Raw genomic sequence first — 20,588 nt, forward strand, 5'->3', positions numbered from 1 at the left:
CGGCGCTCCATGGACAAGAGCGGCATGCCCTGGCACTTGCGGTACCTGGGCCAGCCGGAGATCGGCGACAAGAACCGCCACGCACTGGTGCGCAACTGCGTGGACATCGCCACCTCGGACAACCTGACGGACTTCCTGGTGGAGATGGGCTTCCGCATGGACCACGAGTTCGTGGCCAAGGGGCACGTGTTCCGCAAGGGCATCATGAAGATCATGGTGTACAAGATCTTCCGCATCCTCATGCCGGGAAACACAGACAGCATCGAGCCGCTCTCCCTCTCCTACCTGGTGGAGCTCAACGTGGTTGCGCCAGCGGGACAGGACATTGTTTCTGATGACATGAGGAACTTTGCTGAGCAATTGAAACCTCTAGTGCATCTGGAAAAAATTGACCCCAAAAGGCTAATGTGATTGAAAGGAGGGCAGTTAAGGCATTGGTTTTGTTAGTGTTCGTGAGGAGGGTTGTTTTTCTAAAAAGCCTCGAGGGCAAATCGAAACAGGGAGAGGGGAATAAAGGACCAGCTGTCAGCTTTGTTAGCTGCAGTTCCTGGGTGTTGTTCCTTCACTTGCGGATACGAACAAGAGCAGACAGTTTAAATTAGTGCGATTCAAAACATCAGTAAATGGTAATTATTGGTATTTTTCCTTCCTTTGTTGGGGAGATACCTGTTCGAAAGCAGATTGCCTAACAATCCAGAAACATCAAGATGTTAGTTCATCCTTCTGTGTACCCACATCCTGCAGTGCCTTTTTTTTGTTTGTTTTTATTTTTTTATTTTATTTTGAAGGACCATTTATGTATTCTGCCTGGTCATCTAAAGCTTTTTGTTCAAGGAATACATGAAGTTAATATCCTTAGCGCAGGAGGTGTTTAATGCAAGCATAAACCCAAGAACTACACGATATCAAACAGCGAGTGTACACATATTCACAACAGGACAGTGAAGTAATAGCGTATGTAACAGGAACAGCTAGGACACATGACACATTATAGTGAAACTGTTTGTGATACAACCAGTGTTAGAACTGGAAAACAATTTAGCAGTATTTACAATTGCTAGAGGTTTTCAAATCTTTTAATACTTCCATCTTTTTCACTGAAGTTGAGTATGGCAGTCTTAGTTAATGAAAAAGCAGTAGATTACCTATTCTTTTTAATACTGGACTTCTCACACCTGACAGGCATATTGAAAATTGACACATTAAACAATTAAGAGCATTACAGAACTGCTAATTGAACTAGTGATGATTTTGTTTAGCACACCTCTTTTCATATTAGGTTGGTTAGTTACCCTCCCTGTATTTTAATGATACTTGAATTAGGTTTTAGAGTTTTCAAATACAGTTAAAACAAAAGAAAAATAAAAGGTGAAAAACAACAAAGAAGCCTACTTAAATTTCCCAGGCTGTTTATAGAAGGCAACCGTTCCACCCACTATTAAAACATACCAACCTCTGTCAGAGACACTGCCACCCTTCAGCACCACACAGCTTCCCATTTAACAACTGAAGGCAAAGACCACTCACACCAAAAGTTCAAAAAAAGCCTTTAGACAGCTACATTTTCAACACGGCAGTTTGGACACAATGAGCTGTGACAACTGGGTTCGTACTTACCAGGTGCAGTGTCTCAGGTGTTTCACTGGTGCAGGCTTTACGTACAGGGCATGGGGACAGCTGGGTGCTCGAGCACCGTCTGGAGAATGCCATCATTTTGAATACATAGTGGTGATTTCCAGCAGGGTACAAGCAGTGGGTGACCTCTGTGAGTGCTTGTGACCTAGACTGGAAATAATTTCTGGAGGGTACAGGCACACCTGCAATTCCTTTGTTCATACTCAGGTGTTACGTACCCTCATCAGACAGCGCACTGTCCCAGGTCTCCAAGTTGGAATTCTTCAGCATACTGTGAAGGGCACAGCTTCCCAGGGGTGAGGGGCAGGTCCCAGGGCTCTGCCTGTACCCAGGAGCTGAGCGTGCCAGGCTGCTCTGGGATTCAGTTGCAGTCCCACCCTTCCAAGTGGGAATCCTCAGAGCTGTTGTCACATCCTGCTGCTGTAACACTGGTTAGGAGTCGCTTGCCACAGACTTCCACAATCTGGTGCTTGTCTCTCATAACAAGAAATTTTAGAAACAAGTCCAGTGGATCAGGAAATGATCCAGTGTATCATTGCCTGACAGCTTTTCAAAGGGTAGGAACCTGCATATACAAAAAGACACAGAAAACTGCCAGTACGCATGCACATGTCATTCCTACTGCTTCTGAAAGGAACTCAATTGATATTCCAGGTTTGTAAGTGGAGGGGCAAACAAATCACAGAGTGTTGATGTTAATGTAATTGTGTTAAGAGCAGAAAATCCCACATGGAATTTCAGGCAGACCAGCTCAAGGAAAAGGAGACTGAACGTAAGTTCCCAGTTCAAGTTTTTACACATAGGATGACAACAGGTCTGAAAATTGCTTGGTCTAAGTTCTAAAAAAACCATCATTTAAAATAGTTCTTTTAAAGGAGAATTAGTTTAAAACTTAAAAACTGCAGCAACCCATATTACCAGCCTTCCTTACTCTAGCTACTGTCCATGCATAAAACATGCAGGTGTGCAGAGGGAAAAAGAAAGCTTGCTGCATCACTGGTCACAGCTGAGGAAACATGGACACTTTCTGGCAGCTAATGCTCAAAGTCTATCCCTTTCTTTTATCTAATAAAACACACTTTTCTCCTGCTATGAAGCTTAGACTTTATAGCTGCAGACTAAAGATAATAGCAATACTACTAGTAATACACACTGGTAAATTACATACCATAACCCTAAGTAATTATCATTCATTGTACCTAGGCCTGTACACAGCCGGCTTAGAAATGCTCACTCCCTCCTTTCTGGAAAGTATGTATTTTTTAAGTTACATGCACAGCTTATGGGACCAGGAATGTGACTATTTTTACCTTTTTTTCTTTATTTCCTTTTCACAGCTAAAATAGCTGCATTCTTAAAGGGCAGGCCTTACCTCAGGGTTCTGTGTTTGTGGTAAGGTATTACCCAGGTCCTGATGCAGCTGAGCTCAAGTTGCACTTTCTGTGCAAGTACTGCCTTCGCTGTTATTTCACACTGTTCCTCCTGTCTTACATACTTGTAAGGTTTCTACAACTTTATTGATCGCTATGTAACAAGTAGAAATCCCTGCATAACAAATAAAGCTAGAATAGTTATTGATCCATTAGGTGCCAGCTATTTCTGCTATTACGCAAACTTGCTCTGCAGAAGCTCATCTCTGTTAAAAAAAATCTTCATACTTTGGAAAAAGCCACAAGTTTATTCTCTGGCAGTCCTCAGTCCTGGATCTCCATTCTTCCCATGGCAACTTCCATGATGTTGTTAATTCTGTACAAAAGACAAGAGCTGCAATACTTTGGAAGTGCTCTATAGCAAGACTATACTGTACAGAAACATCTTTCAGCATGCGCCTCATGCTAGCAGAAAATAAGCTTTTTAATATATAAACTGATGTGGCATTCAAGTTTTCATCTCTGTAACGTCAGTAATACAAGAAAACTGCTTTCCTGTTAAATGCTTTCCATATATTATAATATTGTATATAACACTACCCATTATCTAAGGAGTTAGTTAAAATGTGAAAGTGTTTTATAGCAGTCTCTCCAACGCACTGGAAGTTAAAAATAACTACAGACCAGAGTATTTCTTCATAATTTTTAATACTTTTCACTTTTAAATACTGGTTTTAAATTTGTGATTGTAACATGGAAGAGCCAACTTGTTTTAATTTTTAAAACTTACCATTAGGATCATAGAGCTATTATAGAACAGTTACACTCTACACACTCAAGGTACTCAAAAATATGATTCATGTTTTAAATCTGTAGATGAACAGTGGCAATTCAAATACAGCATTATCTGTACAACTTGACAAAAATACAGGTGGACAATCTAATTAAAGAGAATCTGCACAACTTCAGATAAGCCAGCTCAGCCCAATTAAGTGAACAGTAATTATTCTTTTTTTTTCCAAAGTGCATCACATTTTTCACAGATAAATTTGTCAAAATAAGGTGTTCAGGTTCTCAAACAGGATAACAATGGCCATCTCATCCTCATTCTCAAAACAAATAATTTCCTTCATATCTAATTAGGTAATGTTCAACTTCTCAGAATGGACACAGATATTCAGAGAATGAGATCTTATGTAGAAAAGATTGCTGTGTGCTCAACCCTTCAAACTGGTTCAGCTTATAAAACCATCCATCCTAGAGTTGGGAGCTGCTTCGGCAAAGACCACCACAGTTGTTATGAATACTACCCATCCACTAACAGGAAGAAGTGAACTCAAGAGTGCATAGATATGTGGCAGTGACTGAAGAGAGAGATGGATGGGCTCAAGAGACTGTGCAAATGTATAAAACCACGAAAGCAAGATCCCTTCCAGAATAAAGGGTCTAATGGCTACTCACACAAAGACTCTGAAAGGCCTACAGAGAACTGCATTTTTTAAATTCGTTTTTTAAAGAGTTCAATTAGTACCAATTTCACAGTCTTGCAACTCCTTCCCTAACCTTTAAGAAGCCTCTTACAATTCTGATTGGGCAGGGCTAGCTGTAGTGAAGTACCAGTGCCTTTATCTAAAATCAAAATGTATTCTTTACAAATAGTATCTGTAGTGTAATTTTATTTACAGGCTATATCGCAAAAGTACATCACATTTAGTGCAAATGCAACTAATGATATAGATTTATATACTACTTTGTAAACTTTCCATACCTTTGTAAAATAAAGCTATCCAATTAAATTAATAACTTGCCCATCCTATGTTCCAACAATTACCAGAAATGGCAAATCAGGAGTCAAACTCTCTATATTTTTGATTTTTTGTTTTGTTTTTTTAAAGTTCCCATCAGTGGCTATGGTGGAATGTACCATTGCTTGGTTGATTGTAAAAAGATGAAGTACGTTTGAGGTATAAGATTTTTTTTTTTTACATCTCCATATAAAATGCTCACTGATGATATAGTAAACATGTACAAATTTTCATCTTATTTATTTGCCTTACTAGCATTACCATATAGGCACTTTTCTACATATTCAAATTAACAGAGTAACTCTGTAATAAGGCATATTCCATGCACACCATTAAAGAAAGGCAAATAAAAAGGGAAGACTTACGGAGCATGAAATCTGCATGCATGTGTAATCATCTGCATGCATGTGTAATCATATACGATTTCCTCTCTACACAGAAGATAAACAAAGCTTCTGAACACTGTGCAGATCACAATCTTTTAACCAATCTTCATTAAGTTTTTATTGTATTTATTTTCAGGCACCTACCATACTATTTCAAATGAGACTTTCAGCTTTCTTTTGGGGAAAAAAAAACCAAACCTGAAGCTTTTTTCTGAAGATAAACCAGTTAGTGAAATGCCAAGCACTCTCTAAAGAGTTTCCAACTATGGGACACAGATGAGAGACCTCAAAGTCAGTACCAGTCTGCTATAGTCCTCTGCTAGTAAGTATCTCCAGAATCAAAGGCAGGCAAATATCTGACATTTAAATTCTCACAGCAACTAAAGGGAACTTTCTGATAAGAACTATGCATCCTTATAGCTCTGATGGGTTTCGATCAAGAGGCAAAGAATTTTCTACATGAACCTCAAAGCATGGCTTTATTAAGATGAGGGGGACACATGCAGGATCTGAAAATAATGTACTCATCCTCATTCTAATCTGGGAATGTTGTCCTGTGTAGTCCAAATTACTTCAATAAATATTATAGTGTACCTTCTCACAGCTTTGGGAAAGCCCTGGGTATCAGCAAGAAAGCAGTCCACATACATCATGGACAGATGACTTCTATCTCTCAGGCAGTCTCTTGCCATCTCATAGGGAATCTTCTTAGATATTTCTGCATTGTGTTTAATAACAAAAATTCTGTAGCACATATTACATAACTAAAAAATACAATAGAAATATAAAGATATCTGGAAAAAATAAAGCTTTTCACACTCTTACTCCTTCAGAACTAAAGATCGTCATAAGAGTAAGACAATAGAAAAGGCAAAGTCATAGGGATATTGACAGCCCTCAGTTATTAACTGACATTTTATGTGACAAGATGATTGGTATAGAAACCAGCAGCAATGAACTGTGATTATACAAAGCAAAACAAAACTTACTAATAAGTCACCTAGGCTTTAGTGAAGTCCCTCCCTCCCCCCCAAAATACCACACAGATTTTTGTGCACATAAAGCACATACAGTATGCTATATGTGCATTTGCCTTTTGTGCTTTTTAGACATGCACAAAAACTGTGAGTATCTTAGGAAGGTTGACAGTGAAATTCTGCAACTTGTTTAAAATTAAAGCAGTAACCCACATTGGAGATTCAAAGTTGTATGCATTCTTCCTCTTCTAAAGCAAGCAAATCAAAATAGAGCCATATACATGTTATCAATACATGTATTTATAATTGCACACTGATTCAGCAAGAAAAGTTAGCAGGAAAGAGCTAGTGTTAAATATTCAGCTTCATGGTGTTGCAACACCTTCTTCACTTCAGTAGATAAAGCCTAGAACTTGGGCCATAAAAAGACTGTAGATCCTTCGTTCCAGCATGGAGTGCTCTATGCATGGTCACTTCTCCAACGTGGAATGCTCACTCAGTCTTGTTCCAATCGCTGCAGGTAGGCAAAGGCAAAAACACAGCACTGAAACACTTGAACACTAATTGGAAAACAAGAACTTGTTGAACATCTTAAATAGCATCAGCGCTGCTACAATCACATTTGAACTCATGGCTCATGTTGGCTTTAAAAACAGTTGCATTTTTAAAGGTTCACCTACACTAGTTCTCTAACAATATACAATTGAAAACATCAATCATTAAAGGGCAACCTGTTACAGAAGCAATCAGATGATTAAGGCTTTTAGAGTCTGACATAATAAATAGAACCAAAAATAGAGGTGGCCTATGTCATGCATAGAAAGAGGTAAAAATTCATTTTCAGATCATGCTGTAATACTAGAACAACCAAATGAAATTTGATAGTTTAAGACTACAGTAATAACATGATATATACTTCATTAAGAGTCTACACTAACAAAAATTAAGCAAAGCCTTATTTAGCACTAAGGCTTATGTCTGACAGGTTGAGATAGACCCCAAAGCAATCAAGAAATCCTCTTCTAATGTAATACCACATTTAAATGTTAAAATCATTTTAGATTAGCCCAAAGACCTATACCATTAAAATACATCCATTGACTTAAAAGTATCTGAAAATGCTTTTTCTTTCTCATCAGAAAGGCTAAAAATTTAAGTCATAACCTTTCAAATACTCCAGTAATCAACACTGGTCTGTCTGTAAAATTCCATTAATAAAAATCCTAGATCAAAACTATTCTGTCAATATAAAAGAATACTCTGACCCTTATAATACTTTATCATATACACATTTTAAAGTAAATTTAAGATATCAATCTCATGAGGCTCTAGAGAAATTTCAGTATGTATTCTTTTCAGAACTGTAAATTGTCTGTGACAGCTGAGAAAAAACAATACTTCATCCATTATACGGCTACATAAATTGGACATGATACAAAAACTTGCAAGACAAATAGTAAAAGTCTGCAAAAACTAATACTTCGTAACTTGTGCAGCCCTTATGGTGTATACTAATAATACACGAGTTACATGAATGTTTAAAAAAATAATTACAATCACAGAATCATAAAATAGTTTGGGTTGGAAGGGACCTTCAAAGGTCAACTAGTTCAACACCCCTGCAATGAGCAGGGACATCTTCAACTAGATCAGGTATATGTATGTTGCACACATATATTAAAACTAAGCAGTGAATTCATGCTAGTTATGACAAGACAATCTAGATTGCATACTTCTGTTTGGCCTTAAATTTACAACAGTGAATCAAGAATGAGGAAAACAAATGTATACCTGCTAACACTAGAATAAAATAGGCTTTCCTGCTGTTTTCTCCTGCACATAGGATGTAAAACGCTTCAAGAATTTTGGATATTCTCGTTTTGCCACTGCCCGTAAAACTGATGCTGGCGCCCATCCTCCTGGATTCACTAGAAGCAGATAGGAAGACAGACACTGAAATACAGCAAATCCACTAAAGTCTAGAAAACAGAATTTAAGTTCATTATTCCTGCAACTCCTTCTGAAGTAACAGGAAAGAAGAATGATCAGCAGACTTTTTTTTACGGCCTTAAAGCTTGTATTGTAGCACTTCCTACTCTTAATATTCAAGACTATGTTGCCACTATTCAGAAAACATTAAAAATGATGTGAGTCTTTGGGGAATGCCAAATGGAAGATGATTTTATGTTTCTTGGAAACAGAGAACAAGAGATTCAAGTTACTTTTTATTTCAAAGAAAACAGAAGTCAGTCTTGATTTTTCAATAAGTGCTGCATTTGTCTGCAGAACTACCACATAGCCAATATCTTACAAATTATTTTTAAAGCACTTTAAACAAAACTCAATCTGATTCTAAAATATGCTTCACTTCATAGGGCAAGTATTTTGCTGAAAAAGCAGCTACTTTCCATATAATCACAGTTCAGAATTTATCAATGAAAGTGTATTTTTTTTTAAGTAATTAGGAAACTTCTAAATAGGAAAAAAAAGCAGCTTACCCCAGGGTTTAAAACCATGTGGTATTATTTGTACAGAGTTTAATATGAATTACATCACCCCTATATGGCAAAGATTTACTGATTTTTCAGGCACTGACTCTTTAGCATGCCAGGTAATAGGTGGTTAAAAGTACTAAGTATGTGAGCTACTCTTCAAGCGTTTTGTAGCTGCAGGAGAGGAGCTAACAAGTGTGTAGCTCCAGTACTACAATATACTGCTAAATACTGGGTACAGTAACAATACAGTTTGGCTTGGATAACTTTTCAGTCAATACTAAGGATTCTATCAGCTAAAAAAGTAGACTATACAGCTGACCTGGGTTCAGCTGTCCTTCCTAGTAGCGGGTGCAGTGCTGTGTTTTGGCTTTAGTCTGAGAACAACACTGATAACACACCAATGTTTTAGTTGTTGCTAGGTAATCCTTACTCTGATCAAGGACCTTTCAGTCTCTCATGCCCTGCCAGTGAGGAGGGGCATGGGAAGCCAGGATTGAGCAGAGACAGGACACCTGACCCAAACTAGCCAAAAGGGTATTCCATACACAGCACGTCATGCCCAGTATAGAAACTGGGGGGAGTCACCCAGAAGGCCAGACTCTGCTTAGGTTGGGCTGGGTATCATTTGGCGGGTGGTGAGCAACTGTATTGTGCATCACTTGTGTTTATTGTTGTTTATTTTTCTCTTTCCTTTTTAGTTTTATATTCTCTCCTCATGTTGTTTCCTTTATCATTATTATTAGTAGTGGTAGTAGTAGTGGTTTTGTATTATACTTTAGTTATTGGACTGGTCTCATCTCAACCTGTAGGGTTTACACCTTTCAATTCTCCTCCCCATCCTACCAGGAGTGTGCAACAATAAAGGGAGCAGTGAGCGAGCAGCTCACTCAGCATTGTGCTGAGTTACAGTCTGGGCTTAAACTGGTAACACCTTGTAAACATCCTCATGCAAAACGTATTTGCTCCTTCTTAACACAAAGGGTAAGAACTGCGTATTTGCTATCAGCAGCTTCTCAGCCTGGCAAGATGAATCAGGAGGAATACAGCAATACATGAAAAAACATACTATTACTGTAAGTAAAAGCTATGCCAAAGTCACCCTAGTTGTAGACATTTCTTCTGCCCACCCTCCTCCACCCAAGGTTCTGTACTTAGGACTAAGTTACACAACTTCCATTTATTCCTCCTAGAATGCCACACAATGAATGATCCCATTCACTGATTCATGTAGCACATTAATTCAAGTCTTTCTGAACATGAAGACCAGAAGTGTGATGCTATATATAAATTTAACAGAAAACTGCATCAAACTTTTTTGTCAGTATTCAGTTTCCCAGAATTAGATCATGCATGTCATAATGAAAAATGCTAGGCTTACCATTAGCTACATATGTAATCTTGCATAGGATGTTGTCCCTGCTTATTTCCTTGTTCCCCTCTGGTGGGCTTACTAATGTCTGACAAATCATAGCAATATTGATTTTGGCACGGACACAGCGATTATTCAGCTACCAAAAAAAAAAAAAAAAAAAAAAAAAAAAAAAGAAAAGGAAGAAACATTTGTAAACATCAAATCGAATTTGTTTCAGCACACTTGACTGCTAAGATTTTAATTTACTGTAAAGGCTAAGACACTCCAGAAGCTGTGTTTCTGATAGTTTGCATTCTAGCACTACGTGGATGTAATATGAATGCTAGTGAAATGAAAGACACATGGTAAATAGGGAAAGGGCTTAACCAAAATGCCTGAACCTCATGTTTGCTTAATACGTATTACAAGTGAATTACTTCAATTACTCTGACAAATGAGTAAAGAAACATTTGAAGAATAATGCACCAGTATTCACAAATATCAGTTAGTAACTTTTCCCTTGTAAACGGGCTGTGACATAGCAATCAGCACAGAAATACTCCAAAGAAAACCATCATTGCTACTATCTCACAGGACCAAGGCAGACCTGCCTAAGATGGGAGATTTAACAGATTCCATATCACAATTTTACGAGCCTACTCCTGTATCTGACAATACTGAAGAGTTATTGATTTGATTCCATACAATATAACCCCAATTCTTTAAAGTGTTCTCACATCTCCAGAAATTTTGCTTCCATTCCACTACAGCACCTTAGATCTGCCAACTCTTGAGATAAGGCAAGAAAGCTTTTGGCTCAGAATGCTTTCGTAAGGTCATTGTATGACCTGTTTAAACAAACTGAATTTTTGCATATCCACCCCCCCAGTATTGCACATGCATCACCAAATAATAGAAAATGTTATCGTAATAGTAGACCTTGACAGCATGAAAATAAGTACTTACAGGAGCACTGTCATGTTCTACAGAGAAATTGCACACAATCCAGGTTTCAGGATCATTTTCACTAAATGCTGGTATCTTTCTGATGGCAGACAAATACAGCACATCCCTTTGAGAAGCTGGCCACACCCTCTGCAGAGAAACACATGAATATAAGCTTTTCCAGTTTTGCAAATTAAGTACTTACTACCCTTAGATAAAGTTAAAAGCAGGCAAGGCAAAACAGGTCAGTCATGTTATTTAAGTAAAAGTTTCTTCAAGTTAGTACTGTAAGAGAACATAGTTGTTACACAGCTGCATATCAGGTTATCTGACCATTTCATTAAAAAAAAAAAAATAAATTTAAGGCCTTTGAAATGCAGAAAACCAAGCTGGAATTACTTTTTCAGTAGACAAACAGGAAGAAGCAGCTCTTCTCCTGTTCCCTCAAAGTCAGGCTTACATTTTAAGTTAATACTTGTAAGCTACAAACTGAACTACTGTGAAGTATAAATAGATGCATCTACAGATACTCTCCAGAGAGAGAAAGAAGGAGACACCTATTTAAAACAAGTATTATTTCAGAAAGCTATTACTTCAGTAAGACACATATGGTAAACTGATACTATCTAAGAGAAAGTTTCAGAAATGAAAATGTCTGGTAACAAAATATACAGAAACCATTTTCCTGACACTCAATAGGGGGGAAAAGCTTAGCTTTAACTACAGGACTGTATAGTTTACACAACTGTCTCACTCAAAAATCAGAGAAATGTTTTAAGGTAACTGCATTGGTAAAATTCACAAAGAAAAATATTTGGTTTTATACTGGAAGCATGCATGGTAGAACAATTCTGAACACTTTTTGAACATACTTATAAATATTTAAGTTATAGTTGTTGTGTTATAACTCAAATGAACATTTTAGCAAATTTATACTAGAACAGGTAGGGGGTGAGGCGCGGATCACACACACAAGACATAATGAAGTTATGAGAACAAATGTTGTACCAGCAATTATACCACCTCATAACGCAAATGTGTACGTCAACTAACTGTGGTCAACAATAGCTTGCGTTATTATTAAAAAAAAAAAGCACACCATGCAATGGTATAGGTTTCTTCTTTGTAGGTCAGTGTTCATTAATTGCTTCAATTTCCTTTAGAAGGCTCTTGCCTTACTGGCAGCGATACATTAAAAACAGTGCTCATTTGTTATTACAAGTTCTATCAGACACACATACAACCCATTATGCTATTTGACAAAGCTGCAGTTTAATACAGAACTTGCTCTGAAATGTTGTTTCTGAACAGTATTTTATTTAAGCCGTTAAAATATTCAGAATAAGATTAGAACATATAAAACTTAAGTGTTATTACCTTATGTGTCTGGTAAATGATGATTGCATTATCAGCTAAATTTTCCACAACATGGAAGTTTTCAATTGTTGCTGAAAAAGGAAGGGGAGGAGAGAGAAATCAAGTACACACATTAGGTCAGTGTTATAGGCAACATCCTTGCCAACAAACACACAAGGCTTAAGAACCAATTCCTTACTTTCCCAGTCATTACGAACATCAACGTTCCAGAAGTAGTGGCAGACTTCATGCCCTGTTACCCCTTTAACAGCATGGGTTGCTTTCAAAGGATCTAAAACTATTCCATTCTCTTCCACTTCTCTTCTGTATACCTATAACCAAATGCAAAGAAAGAAATGCAGAACAGAAATTGTCAAAACTGTAATGCTTGAATTTTTTTTTAAATATCATTAAAAACAAAACAACCAAAAACATCAAACCACCCACTTACCTACAAGACTAACACATGAATAATTTGCTGTATCAGTGTTCTCTGGAAAGTACCAATGCAGACATCCTTTCATGGCAATTCACGTCAGTATTTTAAGAATCTCTACTCTAAGAATAATTAAGCTACCTTAACTATCACTATGGACAAGAATCCACGCAAGCAGAGTAGAGCAGCCAACACAGTAACTTGCTTCTCTAACATTTTCATATGTCAAATTTACACATTATTTTGATAACAAGTTTTAAGTAGGAAATAATGAGAAAGGAATCTGCAAAGACAAAGCTATTGCAAGAGTTACATACGATTTTGTATGAATAAATATAGTAGAAGCCACAACTCTTGTGGACTCCACCCCAGAATAAACAATCCTATTCTCAGAAGCTTTAACAGTGTAACTTGCTGAGTGACAGTATTCCCAGAGAATCATAGAATCAACTAAGCTGGACAAGACCCTTAAGATCATTAAGTCTAAACATAAACCTAACACTATCAAGTTCACCAGACTGAAAGTACCTGTCTTCACAGCATATCATCTTATATCAATTAAGCAAAATCCCAAATATTTACCTTCATTTCTCCTTCTTCTACCACTAGTTGCCAATTGGCATCTCCTCCTACATCTTGCAAGGAATATGTCATATGGTTTTGTACCATCTCTTCCACCTTTAAAGGAGAAAAAAAACCAAACAAAACACCACATTTTTAACTCGTTCCTTCCATCTCCTTGGGCAGAGACTGTACAGTACTCGAAGCCAGAAGTCAGTACTTCAAATCCTGTGCAGGAGCTGAATTTGGACAACACAGCTTTCTATTACAGGTTGAGAACAAGCAGGTACCTCTGGCTTTCAGAAAAAGAAGCAAAAATTGTGATTCTACTTCCACCTCCATCCTTTTCAGGTACTTCCTATCCTTTCTTTCAACCTCTATAAACTGTCAAAGCTCACTATTTCTATCTAAGACAGTTTTATTTTAGCATATAGGAACTTACTTCAGGTATTTCTACACAGAATTACAATGCACTGTAAGATATTAACTGAAGAGCATTTAAAAAGCTTAACAAAGGTTGGGAGGAAGAGGGACAAAAACAGTCAAGCTCTAAGAAGTGAGTGAATATCAAAACTCATACTGGAATAGCATTGAAAGAAACAGTCATGAGCAAAGCATGCCTATTCTGTTTCATTGACATTTTTGCACAGTTGCCTCCTAGAAAAAGAACCAAAATGCTTACATTCAGAAGATTTGTTCAGAGACGCTACTCTTATAAAATACTAATTTTAAAATTATTCATCTAGGCTCTCATGTGCTTTTCATAAAGGCCAAATATTTGGTACAACTTTATCAATCATAGAAAGGTTTGGGTTAGAAGGGACCTAGTTCCAAACCCCTGCCATGGGCAGGGACATCTTTCACTACACTAAGTTGCTCCAAGCCCTGTCCAGCCTGGCCTTGAGCACTGTCAGGCATGGGGCAGCCACAGCTTCTCTGGGCAACCTGTGCCAGTGTCTCACCACTCTCATAGTGAAGAATTTTTTCCTAATATCTAATTTAAATCTATTCTCTTTCAGTTTAAAGCCATTCCCCGTTGTCCTGTCACTACATGCCCCTGTAAAAAGTCCCTCTCCAGATTTCTTGGAGGCCCCCTTTAGGTACTGGGAGGCTGCTATGTCTGCAAATACCTCTTTTTTTTCTTTTTTCTTTTTTTTGTTCCATGGAATGTGCATGAAAATGGGTGCTGGAACAGGAAATGGATTTTTATTTTAAATAAACAATCTTGTTCTGTTTCTTTGGTTCCCCATCCCTTCCAAATCCTACTCACCTGCAAATAAAAATAGAAGCAAAAATAAAAAGAATCTGTTGTCATGTTTACAAGTACTGGAACCACTTCAGTAATTTTTTTCCACCCAAAAAGTAGATGACTACTTGTCACAGCAAGTAAGTCCATGTGATTGATGCTATTTTCCTGAATTACTAGAAATAGTTGTGGGGTTTTTTACCTCAAAAAGAAAAGCACTACAAGCAAAAGGTTAGCTAATTGAGCAACATAGATTAGCTTAAGTAGTGCACAATCACAAGATTAACAGTCTGAACTCATAAATGGCTTTGCACAACTTAAAAAATATGAAGCCTAGTGTATTTATAAAATAACCTATAAAACATATTTAAGCAAGTAGTACAAGTAGAAAGCAAAACTAAAGAATACTTAATCATCTTTATCTGACATGAAACAGTTGAAATGTGTTATTTAATTTAAATCGTGCTATTTTGTCTGTACTATATACACATTGGGCAACACACTCAAAACCAGGAAGAAAAAAAAGTAATGAATCAAGTCAAAACCCTAAAAGTACAACATCAAAATAAAATCCATTGGATGGAAATTCTGGTTTCTCTTATTTTAACTATAAACTTCTCCACAGAAGGAAACATTATCAGTCAGTCTGGCAAAAATTTGTTCTAGGGAAAACATTTGGGGTGGTGGGCTGTGGGAGAGTAGCTTCCTATAAGTTAAGATGATCATCCTTTCTGCAGTAAGTCCATTAACTTGAAACTGCATGTGAAGGCACTCAGTAGTAACTTCTATGTAGTATAATCCATGCAGCAGCTGAAAAGAGCAACAACTTGACTCCAGTCCATTTGATCCTGATTCTTAACCTCTCTTTGCATTATTGTGATAAGGACCTGATCCACATAAGACTTAAGTTGTTAGTTTTTCAGGCACACTAGTGCTCTGGAACTCAGGTTTGAATGTACAAATGTTGTCACAGGCATAAAAGATGAAAATGAGGAGGCCTGCATGCTTTAGCAGCTAGGAGTTTCCCTTATATTGAACTGCCCATGTATTCACAGCCTGACAGACAACCATAGTATCATAGAGTCATAGAATAATTAGGATTGGAAAGGACCTTAAGATCATCTAGTTCCAACCCCCCTGCCATGAGCAGGGACACCACACACTAAACTGTGTCGCCCAAGGCTCTGTCCAACCTGGCCTTGAATACTGCCAGGGTTGGAGCATACACAACTTCCTTGGGCAACCCATTCCAGTGCCTCACCACCCTCACTGTGAAGAACTTCTTCCTTGTATCTAATCTAAACTTCCCCTGTTTAAGCCATTACCCCTTTTCCTACCACTAGCAGCTCCTGTGTTTAGAATCAAACTTGCTTTCTCTTACTTGATTCCCTCCCTCCAGAACAAAAAGAAATTTGAAAAACTAACTTGACTACTGGTAGAGGAGCCTATCAGTGTTATGCTACATGACCTTCAATTTTTTTCCCTTGTGATAAGTTAAAATTTCAGATATTGACCGCAAATGGTCAATGCAAGTGTTGGGATTTCAGTCCGATAATCAAGTCCTTAACTGATAGGGTCCTGCTCATAAAGCAGGTAGTACAGTCGGAAAGTACTCTGTTAAACAAAAGAATATCCATTCCTTCTATTCAAAAAAGCAGGTTGTTTGCAGCATTCGTTAATAATTTCTAAAAAAGTCCAGAATAACAGATCCCAGAAGAAAGCTCCATACTCAGAATCACACATAGACCACAGCAGGAAAAAGAAACCTAATGGCATGAATGCCATGTCTGAAAAACTTTTTGAGACTAAAAGCAACTATATGACCTCACCTACCTAATTCTACACCAAACTACAACCTTCAGAGCAAGCACCTAGAGTAATTTTGTATATTACTGGAATATGTCTCTATGACTACACTGACACATTCAAGATGTCAGAGTAATTTTCAGAATGATGAATAAATATACTGAAATTCTTCAGTAAAAATTCTTATATCCACAATCTTGTTTATCAACATACTTTACGAGCTTTCAGTAATAGAACTAGTTGTAGAGGTAAAAAATGGTCATAGTGAACCTTAACATTTAGTACATTAATGTCACTACAAACAGAAGTTAAATACAAAACCAAACCTTTGATTTAAAAAGCAAGAAAAACTATTCCATTTGTAGCAAAGACCATCTCCATCCCACGCAAAGCAGGTGATATTCTACTTCTATTATAATCAGAAATGCAAAATTTTCAAGTTGAAGGCATTTTAAAAGCTATTTAAATCCAACAGTTTCACAAGATTGGGGCCACTGCACAAGTTGATATGCATGCAAGCTGGATGTGAAAGGACAACCATTTAGTACAGGAATAGAGAATTCCTTTGTTTGTCTCAGCATACTAGTTTAAAGCGAGCAGTGATTTATGTAACAAAAAACCCAGGTTCTAGAGAAGAGGATGAAATACCGCAGAGATATGCAACCCCCACTCAACATATTAATACAGTACCTGGGCGCTGAATCTGTGAACATCATCAGAGGCACTGACTAGATCAATGGAAGACATGGAGGAAGAGCGACTATAGGGCTACCAGAGACAGACAAAGAAAAAACCAAGTAATCAGAACAAAGGCACAACAGAGCATTCAGTACCAACTTGCAAGCACAAGATAATGAAGAAAAGGAACACAAAAGCAGCAAGCACAGCAGCAAATGCTGATTTCATGCACCTATTATCTATTATGCTCCCAGTGTAGCCCTGAGAGGAGCATAGTGTTTCCAGTAACACTAGAAAAAAAAAGCAACTGGATTTTTTTTTTTCTTCACAAAATCAATTCAATGAGCTTTGGTGAAGGTATCTTGAAAGTACTGAGGTTAACAAGTTGGAACTTTTTACTTTATTATCTGACAAGCTTGATACAAGTCAAGAGTATTCTAGATACTCAAATCAGCATTTTTTTGAGCAGAGACAGAAAACAGTCCTTCTCCAGTTCTGGCTACTCCATTTGAAAAATAAGTAAATCATTGACAGTTACTAGAAACACTTTTAAAAAAAGATCTCACCTACCCATGTAAAATATTATATAGAAATATCATAGGTTATATCAGGAGATCATGAGAAATACCTTACCGTTTGAACAAATCGATGAGTCCCCACAGCAGAATATGCATCTCCAGAAGGTAAGGATGTTGGCCAGTGTAATCTAACCTTTTCACTTTGGGACTGCAACAGAATACATTTAATTATTAGTAGTCACCTGCTACTGGAAGGACTAAGAAATAGAGTGAGTCATCCTCAACCTATTTACATACCGGCTACAACAACTAATGCTGGCTGTGACAGGCATGAAGCTGTCATTCTATTGGAATTCTCAGTTAGTGAATGGGAGTAAAGACTGAATTTGTCTATAACTTCAAGGAGGACTTCAGAGTTAAGGAAAATAGATTGGCAGCATTAAGGATCCATTAAGTACCAGCACAACAGTCACTCAAAACTTGTACTCTCTGTTCAGAGACCACAACACAGGTAAACTGGTTGGTACCATATATATCTCCATTAAAAAGTCTTTTAATTCTTAACCAAGTCATTGTATTCACTGTATTTATAAACCTAAACACTTTTAAGACAAAGGATGCCCTACTTTGTTATTCCCTCTCATTTATATACTGCCATACTTTCTCATAGTCTTGTCCCTTTTTGATCCTTGTCACTGAAGTGTATTGAGGAAATGAGTTAAGAAGTAGCCAGAACCTACAGAATTTTAAAACAAAACCCAAACACCAACAGAACTACGCCTTTGCCATTTCATATACTGCAACAGTCAAAAGAAACTTTAGACCAAAAACTAAGTTTTGAGAAACAGCTGCACTGTTTGATATTCCTCCCTAATCAGGGCACCAGTTACACACAAAGGTAAGTTTATACAGGACGCTTACTTAGGAATTAGGAACTAGAGACATTCAGTTAGTTAACACTTACCCTACAATTCTCTCTGTAAGCCGTGAAGTCACTTTCTCAAAATTAGTGTTAATCAACAGTATTTAATTGTAAAAATATTAAGTGAATTCCCCTTATCAATGTCAGAATAAAATATCTAGAGCTTCAGGAGATGCACACCCAAGACCGAGTTAAAGTCGCGGAAATCTCCCACAAACACCCATCATTAAGACATTTTTCAAGTATCAATACCTGTTCTTCCATTTTATCCTGTCTGTCGAGAGCAGCTTCAACAGCATCAAAGAACTCTTCTTCATTAATCAGACTATTAGGACCTTCCTAGAGCACAAAAACCAAAACTAGTTCAAAATTCTGGAGACATGAGTGTTCCATTTCCCTTTAATATTAGAAATACATATTTACATGTTATGCATATGGCTGTTGGAAGCAAATTTCTTCTATAGACCTCAAGTAAATTTCTCAGATTATAGTTCCTCTGAAAACCCTACTTGTTAAAAGAAGTTACTTCCTCCAACTACAACTGAGAGATAGTTGTATAAAGGAGTAAAAAAACCAGGAAACTGAGTAACAATGTCAATATGCTTTGAGGGCAGATTTAGGCTTTAATTAACATGTATCTTCTCTTAAAACTATTTCTTGTGTGTCAAGTACACATTAACATAATTGTGTAGTTAGACTCCTTACAAGAATTCCAGTGCCTTAGGGCAGATTTCAGATACATGCTCAAAACATAACAAGAAAAGAGAAAATTCTGAGATCTCTATTGAAAATTCATGGAAAAAATGGTTTATCACTAAATAGCGGGTCTAGATGAGCCAATTATTAAAAACTCAGGTCTATGCAGTAAAATGTTAATTTCAGAGAATTAGGTTTACTGCTTTCACTGTATTGTAAAACAAGCCGATCCAGCAAATTTCAAAAAAACTACAACATAGATACCTGGAAGAAGCAGCTGCATCCATAACCAGGGAGCCAAAGTCCAGCTTCCAATCTGGGTTTATTTGGTTTTTTGTTTTGTTTTTTTTTTTTTCTTATTTTACAGTGTATGCCTCAGTCACAACAGAAAACCCAAGCTCAAGTATCCTCTAAATATCTCAATGTATTAATAGTATTTCTCAGGCTATGGTTTGTAAATAGAAACACATTTAATGTACATTAAATGCTCAAGTTCTTAAAAATTACACAAACTGCATTATATGTTTGCTTATATTATTCTTCAGAATGAGCTTATTCTTCAGAATGTGGTTTAAGTGTCTTAGAATTTGACTGAATACCTCACTGCAGAGTAAGCTCCTGAAATATGCAATTTAACAGATGAAAGGAATGTAAAAATTACTGGATATGTCGACATAAAATTTCAATTGGTAAATTAAAAATCAACTGAAGTTAAACTTCAGATTCTAGAACTGCCTGTGCAGCTTTATGCATCTATACAGCTGAACCATCAAAAAGAAAAAGTACAAATCTAGTGCATATATGTTTGTACATCTCAAATATACAAGAAAAAATAGTAAAAAAAAAAAATCAGCAGAAATATCTGCGAGCAACATGCTTCAGACAAAAGCAAAACATAGAAGCCTGAGGTAAAGACAGACTTCATTTTCAAAATATTAAGTACTGATATTCTTCATACAGTTTCTGTTCCAAGGTGGAAAACCAGAAGTAGCATGAACTCACCTGCACAAGCCAAACACCTTGATTTACACACCCTTCAGCCCTCTCTGAGAAAACAAACCAATCTTTACAAGTCCCAGCATTTTTAAAAATTGCAAAAGCAGGCTTTGTACCTCATAGTCTGGCCCTCCAAAGTGGGACTTTTTCTTCAGTTCTGTCACAGCATTTTTGTATGCTTCTTCAATTCTCCTCCTCTTCTCTGACTCCTGTGAAATTACATGGTCATTTGATTCAGTAAGAATGAATTGATGGCTAATAGTCATCATGCCAAAAAATGGAATTACCTGATTGGTATAGGTTGTATTTTTTCCCCAAGTAACAACTGCAAAGCTGCTGATTTTCTGAATTTATTTGCATGCATGTATTATGTGTGTATATATATATATATACATGCATATATATATAT

At 37.0% G+C, this 20,588-nt stretch overlaps 2 protein-coding genes across 2 annotated transcripts; one reads left to right on the forward strand and one right to left on the reverse strand.

Moving 5' to 3' along the window:
* Nucleotides 1-3: 3 nt before the first annotated feature.
* MED18 (mediator complex subunit 18) lies at nucleotides 4-543 on the forward strand (the record flags this gene model as incomplete). The annotated part of the gene is made up of 1 exon (XM_010023553.1): nucleotides 4-543. A coding segment is annotated over one exon (408 nt), but the record flags the coding sequence as incomplete, so codon positions are not given.
* Nucleotides 544-6,020: 5,477 nt separating this feature from the next.
* Nucleotides 6,021-20,445, reverse strand: COL4A3BP (collagen, type IV, alpha 3 (Goodpasture antigen) binding protein). Its single transcript, XM_010023554.1, has 11 exons — nucleotides 20,296-20,445; nucleotides 18,740-18,826; nucleotides 17,681-17,773; nucleotides 17,060-17,137; nucleotides 13,339-13,434; nucleotides 12,520-12,652; nucleotides 12,342-12,412; nucleotides 10,986-11,114; nucleotides 10,047-10,176; nucleotides 7,965-8,101; nucleotides 6,021-6,687 (listed from the first exon to the last, which is right to left on the reverse strand). The coding sequence occupies exons 1-10, from the start codon at nucleotides 20,443-20,445 to the stop codon at nucleotides 7,974-7,976; spliced, it is 1,095 nt and encodes a 364-aa protein (XP_010021856.1). The 3' UTR covers nucleotides 6,021-6,687; nucleotides 7,965-7,973.
* Nucleotides 20,446-20,588: the final 143 nt, after the last annotated feature.

This window comes from Nestor notabilis, unplaced genomic scaffold (assembly GCF_000696875.1).
Source record: "Nestor notabilis isolate BGI_N333 unplaced genomic scaffold, ASM69687v1 scaffold11301, whole genome shotgun sequence".
Lineage (NCBI taxonomy): Eukaryota > Metazoa > Chordata > Aves > Psittaciformes > Psittacidae > Nestor > Nestor notabilis.